The 15,895-nt window shown below is 35.4% G+C and overlaps 2 protein-coding genes and 1 non-coding gene across 3 annotated transcripts; 1 reads left to right on the top strand and 2 right to left on the bottom strand.

Moving 5' to 3' along the window:
* The first annotated feature begins 3,222 nt into the window (after positions 1-3,222).
* On the top strand, positions 3,223-9,027 carry LOC131946821 (calmodulin-lysine N-methyltransferase). Its single transcript, XM_059307794.1, has 11 exons — positions 3,223-3,374; positions 3,962-4,140; positions 5,112-5,173; positions 6,068-6,128; positions 6,846-6,900; positions 7,001-7,064; positions 7,258-7,312; positions 7,418-7,492; positions 7,867-7,930; positions 8,021-8,149; positions 8,400-9,027. Exons 1-11 carry the CDS (start codon positions 3,303-3,305, stop codon positions 8,508-8,510), a joined length of 927 nt encoding a protein of 308 aa, XP_059163777.1. The 5' UTR covers positions 3,223-3,302; the 3' UTR covers positions 8,511-9,027.
* Positions 9,028-9,054: 27 nt separating this feature from the next.
* Positions 9,055-13,257, bottom strand: LOC131946822 (transcription initiation factor TFIID subunit 8). The gene is made up of 7 exons (XM_059307795.1): positions 13,139-13,257; positions 12,177-12,350; positions 11,470-11,568; positions 11,320-11,382; positions 11,075-11,199; positions 9,884-10,031; positions 9,055-9,368 (listed from the first exon to the last, which is right to left on the bottom strand). The coding sequence occupies exons 2-7, from the start codon at positions 12,322-12,324 to the stop codon at positions 9,142-9,144; spliced, it is 810 nt and encodes a 269-aa protein (XP_059163778.1). The 5' UTR covers positions 12,325-12,350; positions 13,139-13,257; the 3' UTR covers positions 9,055-9,141.
* LOC131946831 (U6atac minor spliceosomal RNA) lies at positions 10,531-10,647 on the bottom strand. The gene has a single exon (XR_009387800.1). It is a non-coding gene; the product is annotated as a U6atac minor spliceosomal RNA (small nuclear RNA).
* Positions 13,258-15,895: the final 2,638 nt, after the last annotated feature.

The raw sequence follows: 15,895 nt of genomic DNA, 5'->3' as shown, positions 1-15,895 counted from the left end.
GTGCGCTAAAAAATATCCGCCCCAATGCGGGGACTCTGAGGTAATATCTATATATCCACACCGTAGCGAAGCGTGGGTATACATATACTAGCTGCATCCCGTGCTCCGCCACGGTAAATCTTTTTAAAATGTACCAACTTGGGAATAGAACAAAACTAAACACAACACAAACGAACGCAAGAAAAAACACAAACGAAAAAACAAAACACAACACTCATAACATAAACACATCTTAAATGCAATCATAAAGGCATATTGCTCACAGTCTAGCCCGTAGCGCCAAATCGCGCCCTTTCCGAGCGCCGGCGGACGCGTCTGACACAGTTAATGAGGCGTAGCGACCCTTCCCGGCGCCCGGGGACAAACTTTCGATTTGCTAACCCCCCCCCCCCCCTCAAACTTTTGATTTGCACCCCTTCCCCTCAAACTTTCAATTTCCACCCCACTCCCTTAAACTTTAGCTTTGCACCCCACCCCCCCCCCCCCCCCGCAAATTTTCAATTTGTTTTTCCAACCCATTTTGGCGCCCCCTAAGGTCGGCGCCAGGGGACATATGCCCCCCCCCCCTCCTTGCAACCCCTCTGCTATAAAACCCCTAGCTTGTCCGCAAACCGAAAGATAGAATAATAATTAGTAAATAATACGTTCAGTGTATAAAATAAATTAAAGGCATTATTTAGAATATCCGTGTTTTACAGACCATATTGCACATTATAAATTCATGCATTTTTTCAGTACTTTTTAAAATTTACAATGAAGTTTCATGACTAAAACCATTGCGCACCTAATGAACGTGATAATTAATATAATAATGGAGAATAGTTTATTAAAAATTATAATTAGTAAACAGTACATTCAGTGAATAAAATAAATAAAAGATAGCCTTTTATCAATCAATGCTAATTATAATATTCCAACAATACTCTTACACGTCTGCATAATTGGCATTCACATTTTGCTAATTATATTATTCCAACAATTATTCCGTCTTCACATTTTTAGCGTGAGTTTAATTTATTTTTAAAATACCTCCGTTGGCAAAATACTAAACAGTTTGATTAGATTTTTCTAACCTACAGTTATTATGTTATTAAAATCTATCCACTTTTTCTAGGAATATTAACGAAAACTATATTTGACATTGATCCTTTTAATACGTTTTAGCAATGTGCGTGTATTTAATATTCTCTTTACGTTATGCAAAATTGTACAAACAGTGGAAATTATAAAATAGCTCTATGCCACTATATAAACAAACCCTACTCTAATACTTATAATAAGACACTGCGGTGCACTGAAAAGCACTGCGTGGTGCGAATGTTTACTTTTATGGTTCCAAAATCTATAGCGATGACGGAAGGAAGGAAGGAAGGAAGGAAGGAAGGACAGACACAGCCCGCTTATTATATATATATATATATATGTATGCCACATACACTTGTAAGTATGTGTATAAGCACGTGTAAATGTATTTAAATATATTTTATTTCTGGATGTATTTAATTTTTTTTAAAGCTACGCATTTTGGGCTGAACTTCGTCCTCTTTTTTTTTTTAATGTATAGGAAAATGAGTAGCCTAACATGGCGACCAATTACTTTTTACAGCGTTTGAATCCGCAAGATGCTCTTTACCTCGTATTTGTATACTAAATTTGTCATCAAATTATTATAATTTAACATATTCCACTGCAAAATAAACAAAATTTAATGATCAAACTTATTAAAGTCGTGAATTAACTTTTCTAAACATTCGGCCGACGAAAAGCGTCAAATTGTGTCAATGGTGCAAGCTAACCAGTTCCATTTATTTGTTGCTCGCTTTTTATTGCTTATGTTTCCATTTTTGTCTCTCAAGTTTATTTAACTTAATTTATTTACAATGAATTAATTAGGCCTACATTTTAAAAGTTGTGTTATTTCGCAACTCGCACTTTTAAAATAGTAATTGAAAAACAAAATGCTTACATTTAACTTATTAAATATTGAAAAATATTTATGACAACGACATAAATTCGTGAAAATAAAAATATTGATTTTAGCCGCATATCACACAACTTTTAACGGGAATAGAAATATAACCCATTAAACATTAATAAACATATCACACATCATAGATAACAAATCAACTACTTAAAAGCAGAATCAAATCCTCCTCCACACTTACATACACACACGCACTCGTAGGATGTTGTATAATAATTTGCTTCGTCAAATATGTAGATTCGTAACTCTAACAGTTATATTAATTCAACTAGAAAAATCATTGTATTTGCAGCAGAGGCGTAGCGAGGGGGGGGGGGGGGGGCGGGGGTTGCGGACCGCACCGGGTGCAGTGTTTCTTCCAGACTTTTTTCTCCGGGGGGGCACTTGAAATTTTCGGGGGGGGGGGCGGTAGACTTTCTTCGGGGGGGCGGACACTGTTAAAAGTATATATTTTCTATATAAATTATATAAATTTCATTTCGTTCGGGGGGGGGGGGGCGGTAAAAATTTTACGGGGGGGCGAAGCCCCCCCGAAGAGATGCCTGGAAGAAACTCTGACCGGGTGACACCACTTAGATGGTGACACCAAGGCAAACAATAGCAAAATATATAGAGAAAAACTTGAGGGGGGCGCAAATCGAAAGTTTGAGGGGGGGGGGGGGTGTGCAAATCGAAAGTTTGAGGGGGGGGGGGGTCGCTACGCCTCTTGGGGGTGACACCATTAAGTGCCGCACCGGGTGACACCCGACCTCGCTACGCCACTGATTTGCAGTAAATTGTTCAATTTGCCCCCCCCCCCCCCCACCACGGACGTGGATTGGCGTGTCAGTTTTTACAATTATCAACACAATCTTTTTCCTCAGACCAATTTTGCAACGTTTAGTTGGTGTCACCTCCTACCCCTCCATCTACAAGTGTTTCTTGCAGACATTTTTCTCCGGGGCGAGGCACTTGAAATATTCGGGGGTGTGTGGGGGTAGGGGGATGAGGACACTTACTTAAAAGTATATATTTTCTATATAAAATCCATTTCGTTAAGGGGGGGGGGGGTCGGTAGATCTAGATTCTTATAGATCTATGTTTTAAGAAAAGTCCCATTCTTTCTAAAAAATAACTAGATTCTAGATCTAGAATCTAGACTAGGTCTAGATTCTTACTCACTAGGCGGCTAGGGCATCTTTTACTAGTCCTAGCTTGAATCTTGATATGCAATGTGTTCTGTTACCTCCAGTAGATGAAGAGCTGCCTGAAGTAGGTGAGCGAGTAGGTTATCGAAGAGGGCGAATTGTTTTGTTTTTTAGCAACAAAATGAGGAACAATGTCTACTGAAACTTCAGTACCAAACGAACGAAGCAAAATAGCAAAATACAGATGGCGAATGCTTGCTGAGGTAAATCAATAATAATTAGGCTACATTGACCTGATTTTGAATTTGATTGACACACAAAAAAAGACAGAACTTGGACTTGATTCATGTTTTGTGATTGAATTGATTATGATTCGATCAGTATTTCTTCCAGACTTTTTTCTCCGGGGGGGGGGGGGGGGGGCGGACACTGTTAAAAGTATATATTTTCTATATAAATAATATAAATTTCATTTTCGTTCGGGGGGGGGGGGTGCCTGCGATCATTGCTTCGGGACCGTTAGATTCTAGATTAGTAAGTTAGTTAGAATAGTTAGATAGCAGATCTAAAACTAGAATCTAGATTCTAAGGCCTACTTGAGTAGGGTAGTTTTTTAAATAAATTTTTGTTCTAGATCTACATTTCATTCACATGTAATATGTTCAATACGAGTTTCACTTTTGTAACCTGTAGGCCTAAATTTGTTTTGAAAAAAGAATATAGTCTAGCTAGAATCTAAATATTAAATAATTAAATATATTGCATATTGTGAATATGATGAGAATAAGATACAAACACCTAAGGTTTTTAACCAACATTATACAGAATATAAATTGATTTTTTTGCACAGGTTTTGAATGGAGGTAATTGTGCAAAAACAGCTGATAACTTAGTGTCTGTCAGACGTTTCCAGTCATTTGGATTGTTACAATCAGAACTTGTAGATAATGATGCTGAGGAAAAAAATCAGGGATGTAATTGGTATTTGTACTATTGTCCAGACATTCCTGGATTTTCCATGAACATCAGGTAAAAGTCAGTCATATTATGTCTGCCACATAGTACTCTCTCTCTATATATATGTACATATATATATATGTGTATATATATATATATATATATATATATATATATATATATATATATATATATATATATATATGTACATGAACTGACAATATATGAAGATTGTATGTTAGATTTTGGCTAATAAGACAACATCATGCACGATAATTTCAATCCTAATGCCCATCTAGTCTGAATACATGATTGGAATGATGGGATATATCATCAAGTCCTTATGGGCAGCGCCACATATTTATAAAACACGTTGATTAGACCCTTTTTTGTGTGTGAGTGGTCAAGCGGGTAAAAACAAGGTTGCTAGTTCAAAAGTTTTGTGTTCGAACCCTCTGGTATATGAGGCTTGTTAGATAGGGGCAGCAAACCATTCTAGGGGAGAAAACTCCAAAATCAAACAAGATTGGAGCCCCTTACCACCTCTGGTTTCACTTTTCCAGCGCCTGCAATACTGCCGGGGGGAGGGGGGGCCTGATATATGGGCAACATCTGGTCCCTCTCATGTTACTTCCCAGGCATTATGCTTGGATTTCCAATGCGCAAAGATAGAATGGACAAAAGTATTGGTTAAACTAACATTCTTTGTCATCCAACCAACTGTTTAGAGGCATGTTTTTTTTTACATTCTTGTCCTTTTATTTGCTCTATGCAATTTCCACAACTTTTTTTGTTCATATTATTCTTTAGCTTCATTACAGCTTTTCAGCTCATTATTGACTTTGGTAATTTGCTTTTGGTTCCATGTTCCGCAATATGATTAGACAGAATTGTGACCTGAACAAGTTAATGATCTTCCAATTAACAGGCTGATTGTCTTATTAACTGGGTTAGACCTAATATGTACATACATGTATACACATGTAGGCTTCTATTGTTTTATTATGTATTATTAAAACATTTCTTTTTTTTTGTAACTTTAGGCAACTTTCTGGTGAAATATCTGCTGAAAGATTAAATGGGTTTAACAACACTGGCAATGTTTGTAAGTTGTTCAGCTGTAGTTGTAGCTACTTTTTAGTTTATTATTTAAATAATTATCTAAAGCTGCAGTGCTGCAGCTAATGATTATTTTCAGCATTTGAAAATTTCATGTTTATTTTGCATTGCAAGCTGGTTATTGTAATAATCCTGGATAACTATTATTAATATTACTATTAAAAAATACTTTCAATTTGTAATATATAAAGTTATACATTTTAACATAAGCACCTTTATAATTCTAACCTAAACAGCCTGTATCTTTTGAAGTTTCTCCAAGTTTGTTAAATTATGGTTAAATTGTTTTAAAAAATTATTTTGTTTTTGGTGAGTATTGATGAGTAATTTATTATCTATTTTCAAAATTATAATTCATTTTCTCTTTGAAATGAAGGCGAAGAATTATATCTTTAACTTACATGTGAAATTTCATTTATCTATCTGAAACAGTACTCAAGTTATAGGCTTTTGAAAAACTAAAATAGAATAAGTTCCACTGCCGGTGATCGGAAATCGCTGATAAGCTGATATAGAACTACAAATTTGATATAATACTTATACATAAAATTTCATCAACCTAGCTGTAACGGTACTCAAGTTATTGTGTTCACAGACACACACAGACATACGGACAAAATTGCAAAACTATCATTACAATACTTCCTCTACACTTCGTATACACGAAAGTAAAAATGTGCAATACAAGCAGCAACGACACTACCTACTTACAGTTTTTTTTAGGTTAAATATAAGGTTAATCTTTTAGTGTGGGATAACTTAAGCATTTAATCATAGTTATTTTTTATTTACATTTTGGATAGGGTATGCACATACTGATTTGATTTTGCTACTAACCCTCGATGTTTCTTAACACTTAAAGTTGTTATTGTTCTTCCAGGTGTGTGGCCGTCTGAAGAGGTCATGACATATTATTGCATGCAGCATGTACAAGGCTTCAAGTTGGTTTGAACATGTTGTGATTAATTTTTTATTGTCATAATTATTTGTGACAAGTATTTTTTGTGCCACTTTAACTTGCACTGCATTTTACTATGATCTTGCATTCATCCTTTGATAAACTTAACTTTTAAGGATCATCTTGCACATTGGTAACTATAGGTATACTTTTGTAAAGAACATGAATATTTCACTGTTTTCTAATACATGGAAAATATAGAAATGGTTTCAAGTTGTTACAGAGCACAGTTTTGAAACTTTCTGATTGACACTCTGAAGTCTTTAACAGCCACTATAAAATAAATAAGATATCAAATTGTTAAACTAATGATCCTTGAGAATAATGATGTATGCAAGAAAAAAAAATTATATTTCATCTGAGAAGGGCTGAGGTGCTCTTGTACCAGCTATTGCAAACATTAGATTGGTTCGGTTTCATAACTTCATAAAACATTTTAAAATTGGCTTTGCTTTTTGAACAAAAGTATTTGCAACATTGCTTCATACGAAATTAAAGGCTAAGTTTAACAAACAATTGTTTTATTATTGTAAAGCTTCCAGCATGTTTGCTAGAATAAATTTGTTGTGTCATGACATTGTTTGAGTCTACCTGTACGCAGACCATCAATGTAAAAAAGTAATTGCTTTTGTATTTTAGGTGATTGTACATATTATTTCCTCAACAAATGTGTATCAGCTGCATAACAAATCTTTTTCAGAGGAATGAATATTTGTGAGGTCGGGGGAGGAATGACTTGTTTAGCAGGTGTCGCTGTAAGATCTTTCTTTTAACCCCAAGTATTTAACACTGTATCAGATTAGATAAAGTATTGTTTCATGCAAATTGCCAGTTATATTGACCAATTTTATTTAGCTAGGTGTGTGCTCTGAGGCAAGTCATGTAGAACTTACAGATGGTAATGAAGATTCTGTCCAGAGTAAGTTTGCATAGTAATTGTCATAGTATTGTATTTTAAGTATAGACAACTCTTTAAAGATTAATTTGATTTATAAACTGATTTAATAAATTTTTTTTAAAGGCAATAAAGATGATCTCTCATCTTATTACAAATCCAGATGTATTTTTCCTTCACATTTAAAATGTTTATTTGCATTTTTTTTTATATCAAGATTTACAGAGAATTCTTGAAAATAATAATTTTGGAGAGACATTAGTTGACACTAGGTAAGCTATGTATGCCTATGATTACCATAATTAAAAAGAAATAAAACTTAATGTTTATCTATGTCCAGTACTCAGTACTACATTGACACTCTTTTTTTATTGCAGACTTCTCAGATGGAACTCTGAAAAAGTTGATGAGAAACTTCTTTCCACATTTGATTATGTACTATGTGCTGATTGGTAAATTCATATGATAATTGATTTGCACATTTTTAATTATCTGCAATTTATTAGGGTCAAATGGTAAAAATCTAATATAGATAGTAATTTTTAAAACTTTACATGATTTGGTCAGTTATTCAAAATAAAAACTGGCTCAGTGGTAACAGTCTATTTTAGTGCAGTGTGGAATAAATTAAATACAAATTAAGAAATGGCAAGAAATGTACCATTAGTGCCAATTATTTCAATGAAATTGTTGGTTATGTCAAAGAATGGAAAATGTTTGTTATTTAGTATCTGATAGTTCATATTTACCACTTTGCTGAGAGGTTTTAAAACAGTTGTTGGTATGAAAAACTGAATTGTTTTAAGTGTTTTTACTTTTATTACAGTTTATTTTTTGATGAAGGGAGAGAGGAACTTGCACAATTGATTTTTGATATACTTAAACCTGGAGTGAGTAATATTATTTTAACCAATCATAAATCCTATGATCTGTTGTATTTTAAAAATTTTCTAACAAAAAAAAAAAACATTTTTTTAAAGGGACTTGCATTGGTTTTTGCACCATCTAGAAACAATACATTCCAAAAATTTGCTGACATTGCCTCAGGTCTTTTCCAAGTAGTTATTGAATCCAAGTATGACAAGCGTGTATGGGACTTGCACTGTAAGGTAGGTCAAATGCTGAGAGTATCAAATGTGTAAATCTGCTGGTTTTCACTTGATGTTTTAGTATCGATTTGATACATCATAATAGACATGTTATATCTTCTTGGTTTATTTATTTTTGACTTTCTTACTGTTAATAATGAAAGATTTGTTACTATGAACATGTTCTTGTGTTAATGTTAACTTCTTGTTAAAGGCCTCTTTAATATTTTTTTTTTACAATCTTCAAGTAAGGATTGTTCTTTTCTTTTAGATGCAAGAAGAGGTTCCAGAAACGTACAACATAAATCTTCACTATCCAATTATGATGACCTTAACCAAGTCTTCACCAACATCTAGAGAGATTACACCAGAATCAAGATAAAGTGAATATAATTCCTCACCCAAGTCAAGACATATGGTGAACTTCTTTAAACCAAGTATCTTGCATGAGGAAGTTTAAATAAAGGAAACCATGAGTTTTACTCCAGCATAAATAATTCTTAAAGAGTGGTTGAATATTTTGACCATGTATAGATCTAGTTAGTGATAATCACTTTCCCCCAAATATACTCAGGTATGGTCCAAATGTGACAGAACAACTAAATGTGATTTATATTTTTCTAATAAGTGATATTGTAATAATGTTACTAATATTTATTTACTTACATTAGTTAAGAATATTTATCTTTCAGGAATTTATTTACCTCCTATGTTTATAAGAAAAATGTTCTAACAGAATTATCCACTGTAGATGATTTCCAGAGAATTTTTGTTTATATAATTTTTCTGTAGTCTATTTACTTGTAAAATCATTCCATATGTTGTTAGTTTCATCATTATGTGTAATATTTTTTTGCAGTTAAAATAAATAAAATCCATAACACTGATATCCAATTATTATTTTTTAAATTTTAATATATTTTTATGAATGATATTAAAATGTAGAAACGAGCATGGTCATAAAAAAAATCAAACGATTATCAGTGGATTAGTTTTGTACTTGTATTCCAATACTATCTCCATTTCTTTTTGGCAAGTTTAGCAGGCATGAGATAAGGATTGTCAATTGTCTCATTTTCAGATGGCACATCTATGTTAGCATCGTTACTAGCATCATTATGGTTGGTTTGGTGCAATGTAGGATTTGTTTCTTGATCTGAGTTCTCCTGAGATGAAGTTTCGCTATCCATAGGCAACAAAGCAGACAAATAGGGCAACGGTGATGGCTTACAAGCAATTACTGAAATAAATTATTTTAACAGCTTTAACAATTGTGTGTTAAAAGAGCAATATTTCAGGATTTTTTTACAATTAAATACTTAATACAAATATGCATGAAAAATCATAACTGGCAGCGGACATTTTTCTGCTTCAACCAATCAGATAATTAACTATGAAGCTTTCTTAACAGTCCCAACAACAAAGACTCTAACGAGTAGCCAGGCCTGTCCTTTGACATATGTACAGTACACAATTACTGCCTGATTTTTCTGTAAGTCTAAGATAGGCTACTTTTATTTACTGTGAAATAGTTGAGTAAATGCTAATAAAATATGTGGGTGATAAGACAGAAGCACTAAATACTCGCTCATTCAATTCTAAAACTGGCATAACTAAATATTTAAAACATTTTTCAAAAGCAAGAATCTAGTATAGGTAAGTTTTTCATAATGTTACTGTAATATTTCTATATTCACAAATAGTCAATAAATAAATGACTAAAGGCATTTTACAAATAAAAAAAAAAAACCTCACATGGAAAAGCAGATTTATCATCTTTGAACAAAGAGTGTGTTGCTCCAGTTTTTGCAATAAAACGTGTCAGAGCTACTTCAACATCACGCTTTTGAGATGCAGCCTTCTCCCTAACCAGCTGGTATTCATTAGCAGGTTGCTTAAAGCACTGAAGATGAAATATTGCTTATGATCCTTAAATATCTCAGGACTGATTTACAATACATGTGAAACTGGTAATAGGAAACATTATACAATGAACAAAAAACAATAAATTTACTCCTTAAAAATGGTATAGTGAGTGAGTTGTGGGGTATATATTTGCCTAAGATTTTTGTTCCTAGATATAGAATTAATGTTAGATTTCATTGTAGGTTTTTGGTTTTAAGCTAATCCTAAACCCTTGAATGTTTTAGCTAATTCTTTTCTGGTTTTCATATTTATAAATCACATTCTGATTTACTTGATAATTTTTTCAAAGCAATTAGATTTAAATACTGTTTTTACATATTTTCTTTTTAAGACTGGTTAATTAAGGATTATTTATAACTAGCCTATGGATCTAACAGTGATGTTGATATTGTAAAAATGAAAATAATTTGCTCCACAAATAGTTACATTTGTATTTGTAGCAAAAAAATAATTCAGAGATTCTCTACATTTACAAGAAAAAAAATGGTTTGTCTCCAAAGTAGAGAGACATGCCTTTGTGTGTTGTTAGACCACAAGGGTCTCATCCGTCCTTGTCAAGGGGAGTGCTAACCTTCTCTCCTTTCTTACAACACAAATTACTGTAACATTGAAATCAATATATACTACAAAAAAATCTCGTTCCTATTTTCAATGGTTTTCACAAAATTGAATATGTTTAAAATATTTTCAAAATAAAATAATAAATTTTAAGCAATATATCAACCTAAATGGAATATTTTAAGAAACAATATGCACTGAAATAAAAAGAAATAAGAACTTAAAGATAGTGCATTTAGTTTTTTAAAATATTCAATGATTGGTATGTTTTAAATATAGTAATAGTTACTTCCCTTTTAATGTAATAAGCTTATCGGTTGTCTCCCTTGGACTTTTTTTTTTTTAGGGATGGGGGGGGGGTGTGTGTGTGTGATGTGTTTTGGATATTACCAATACAATGCTTAACGTCAGGTCCTGATAAATTAACTTTTTCACCTGACCTCTTATTATTAATCAACTTACTGGTGTTTTAATGTAGGTATGAGGATCTGGAAAAGAGGGTAAATGTTCTGGTATGTGTATGGGATGTTTTCTCTTCTCACCAACTTGCAGAATTTTTGAGGGTGCAGGTGCTTGCGCAGGTACAGCTGCAATAGATTAATAATGCACAAAAATTCATTACTTATTTCTAAATTATGCTACAGTAACAATTTTCATACTGTTTTTAATTTACTTTGAAGAATGTAAATTTAGTTCACAGTACTTACGAGGAAGATAAACAGTTTTATTTTCACGTTTTGCATGTGCTGGAATGGCTGTAAAGTCAAGACCTGTTAAAATAAATGGTAATTATAAATTGATTGAATTACAATTATTCATAATTACAAATTCTGTTTAATTTGAAAAAAATGATTTACCCATTTCAACAAGGGCTAAAACAACATCACTTGGCATAACATGTGTCCGGCCTGCTAGTTCAGCAAATGCACTTGAGCTTCGCCCAGCTTCCCAAATGTCTGTTTTATATATATAGATAATGTGGATACTAATGTTCATAATGATATTATGTGTTTCTTAGTTGTTTCAAAACATTAAAATGTATTTTGATTTTTTTTTAAAGTTGTGTGATATCACTAACAGCAGTAAAGGGTTAATTTAAGTAAATTTATAGCAAGGCTATAACTCTTATCATTTCAAAAGCATTGGACAGCCTGGTCATATGGTAGTTTACATGACTGCTAACTAAACAGACACAGGTTCAGATTCTTGATGGGTACATGACTCTTCTTTGGAAAGTAAAGGTAGTTGGGCATAGTGCTGACCACAATTTTACTTCATATGCCAAGGTCACAGAAACATTTAAACTCTTCTTATTTTGCCCATGGACCACCAGGTTTGAAAAAGTAACTACATTTTAAAAACCTGTATTTTACTTATAATTTGAATTGTTATTTTTATCACAACTTAGTTCTTTAGGTTCTTGTAAATTCAGTGCATCAAAACATAACAATGATAAACCAAAAATTGATTTTTTTAAAGGACTTATCAGATTTTACTAAACAATTTAGAAATCTGTAATCCATAAACAATACTTTAATTAATTAATACAGAAAATCAAGCTTACATGCTTGAGTCATCTCTATAAGTGTCTCCAAAGCTAAATTTTCAGCACACTGATACCCACATTCTACCAGGAGTGCAGCAACAGAGGTTTTTAAAGCCCTTCTCCATGGACTTGATGAAGGCATATTATTAACATTTTCTGAACCCATCTCTAATCTTTCTGTTCAAAAAAACTATGTAAAAAAAGAAAAGAGTAAGTAATATAATAGGCATATTGTTTAGATCAAGGATATATAGTATGACATAGAACATATATAGGACAACTTTCAGTAGGGTGTCACATGGAATTTTGAACTTAATCACTGGTGAGCATGTAAAACCTCTGTTCTTTTGTAATTTAAGGCTCGCCTCTCTTGCTTGTTTTTTATATCAAGATGAGCAGTAACTGATTAAATTAAGTGTGATGGCAACTAGATTTCGCCCTGTTAAAATACATGAGTGAGAGAGAGGGAGGGGCTTGGCTAACTGGCCAACATCTTGTTCAAGCCGTTATTTTCAGTTTTGTTTTTCAAGCTCTAGTATTTATTTAAAGATAAAAAGTTAATAAAAACTGACAAACATAAGCAATTTGATATAACATAATTTTTTTCTACTTGCACATACCCTACATTAATGACATGTAGCAAGTGAATAAGAACCTAAAACGATAGATTACCATATATATTGTTAGGCCTAGATCTATATATAATATTTAATTATTTAGCATTTATTCTAAAAATGTAAAATTTCTAAATTAATTTTAGGTTTAGGCTTAAGTTTTTTTTTTATTTTTTTTTTACGGTCTAAATCTAAAAAGCATGTTTTTATTCCATGTCAACAACATTATGGAAGGAATCTCGTCAACTCGCTGGTGTCCATTTTTAGGCCTAGGCCCTAACTTTTAGTTTAGGCCTTTTAAAACATGATTTTTGTAACTTTCAAAACAAATCGTGAAAGTTACTAAAATTTTATTTAATGAGTCACCTTTTTTCACATTACTAGATCTAGTATCGGCTGATTTTACGTAGATCTAGATCTACCTAAAACGATAGATTACCAAAATGTGTTCATAATAATATTAATAATAATATTATTATAATATTAGTATTATAGTATTGTGTATTGATTGTGTATTGTGTATGTTTAGCTTATTGTTTTATGTTTAGGCCTAAACAGGAAGTGCTAAGATTTGTATAGTTTCGTATAGTATTTAAAAAATTATATAATTCCTTCGAATTTTTATTTTTACGTTAGAGTTAGGCCTAAAAATATAGAGTATACTAGATAAATGGCCCGTTGAGGAAGGGTACAACGGGCGCTAGGCTGATAGTGCTGTCTCTTTTCTCTAAACTAAAACCAACCCACCCCCCCACACACCACCCCCACCCCCACCCCCCCCGACCCCCACACACCACCCCCACCCCCACCCCCCCGACCCCCAGACACCACCCCCACCCCCACCACACACCACCCCCACCCCCACCCCCACACACCATCCCCACCCCCCAACCCCACCCCCCACACACACCACCCCCTCCACACACCGCCCCCCCACCCCCACCCCCCCACCCCTCCAACCCCCCCTCTCCACCGCCCCCCCCCCCCCCCCCCAAAAAAAAAACCATGTCTACCGTCCCATTCAACGAAATATAATTATATACTTTTTCCAGTGTCCGCCCCCTCCCAGAAAATTCTACCCCCGCCCCCGAAAATTTCAAGTACCCCCACCCCTCTCCGGGGAGGAAAAAGTCTGAAAGAAACACTGAAACCAACCCACCCCCCACACACCACCCCCACCCCCACACACCATCCCCACCCCCCACCCCCACCCCCCACACACACCACCCCCTCCACACACCGCCCCCCCCACCCCCACCCCCCACCCCTCCAACCCCCCCCCTCCACCGCCCCCCCCCCCCCCCCAAAAAAAAAACCATGTCTACCGTCCCATTCAACGAAATATAATTATATACTTTTTCCAGTGTCCGCCCCCTCCCAGAAAATTCTACCCCCGCCCCCGAAAATTTCAAGTACCCCCCACCCCTCTCCGGGGAGGAAAAAGTCTGAAAGAAACACTGAAACCAACCCACCCCCCACACACCACCCCCACCCCCCACACACCCCCCCCCACCCCTCCACACACCCCCCACCCACCCCTCCACCCCCCCCCCCCCACACACCCCCCCACCCCTCCACACACCCCCCACCCACCCCTCCACCCCCCCCCCCCCCCAAAAAAAAACATGTCTACCGTCCCATTGCAAGAAAACCACTTTTTAGATTAGACACATTAATTTTATTATAGAGTATCGATGAGGAAATTTCTTTTGAGTTGGGGAGGGGGAGGGGCTCAGACGTTCTTACGCGGGGGGTGGGGCTTCGCCCCTACCCGAAGAATTGTATGCAAGAAACTCTTCACGCAAACCACTTAGATTAGACCAAATTGCCTTTGTATTGAATATGTTTACTCGATAATCAATGACGTCATATAACTGTGTGCACTCTCTGGGTTTGAGATTATTTTCTACTCTGTGCGCTAAATGTGTCGACGTCATACTTCGTTTTTCGAATTACTGTGCATGTTTTTAAATTGCTTGTCTTTTCTCTAGAGCGTTCTTGTCAGACAGATAGATAGATAGAGAGACAGCGAAACTATTATTATAGATGCCTGGAGCCGGCGTTATAAATACGCGGTCCTAGGGCCAACCATCCACGCGGGGGTCTGAGTTTTTTCATTGGTGTCTTAAACATGTACGGTGGGGCTAGTGATGTCCCCAAGTAGGTTTGAGGGGTGCGGTCCGCACCGGGTGACACTATTTTGGGAGGGGGATAACACCACGACGAAAAATCAATGTTTTACCTACTTAAAAATAACAAAAATGCAAAAAAAAAGATGCAAAAATATTGGAGGGTATGGGGTTGGTTGACACTTTCAGTTACCGCACCGGGTGTCTACTACAACCATCCCGCCTGCCCAAAAAAAAAGTTTCATTACGTGTTTTCCCAAATTAACATCCCAGGTTAAGTCACCCGTCACCTGAAGTCAAATACCAAGCGACGGTACTTCTCTATAATGCACACATGCAACTTCGTATGACACTAATGTCTTTTTATCAGATTACGGCCTGTCTGATTTAAGGTCGGGGGATAACTTACTAGTATCAAAAGTGGCCTCACAACAATCAACATTGTCGGACCATTATGACGCATAGACAATTGTCTTAAAGAGCACCATACACTACGGCTATCATGGGCTACTATATTAGATGACTAAACCGAATCAGTTGCGTCTACCGGTGGTCGGGTAAATTGATTAGCCCCCACCTAAATGTGAGCAGTACGACGTATACGTTCGTTTTCAATGAGCACTACACAAGGGACACTGTGGGATAGGCCCGAGCCATGGGTTACACCAGGCGCTCCTGTGGTTGTGTGACACCGGTGACTCCCGAGAGCGCTCCGTGACGCCACTTCCACTCGGGGCGTCAGTGAAGTAGTTTGGACAAATCTGCAACTTACACCTGGGGCGTCAGTGTTGTAGAGTGGACAAATCCGCAACTGAGTTACTGCACCTGGGTGACACACGAACAAGTGACGCCACTTGTAAAAAGAATTAAAGTCATTTGTCATTTGGCTCTGTGATTCAAGTATAATTCTGAAATTCAATTACAATGTACACAATGTATTTATTTAATTTATTGCAACTAGTGAAAACAACAAAACTTACATTCTGATCACTAT

The sequence above is a fragment of the Physella acuta genome, unplaced genomic scaffold (assembly GCF_028476545.2).
Source record: "Physella acuta isolate Inbredline_101_S28 unplaced genomic scaffold, ASM2847654v3 ptg000571l, whole genome shotgun sequence".
NCBI classification, from domain to species: Eukaryota; Metazoa; Mollusca; class Gastropoda; family Physidae; genus Physella; species Physella acuta.
This window is presented reverse-complemented; position numbering and strand designations above follow the sequence as displayed.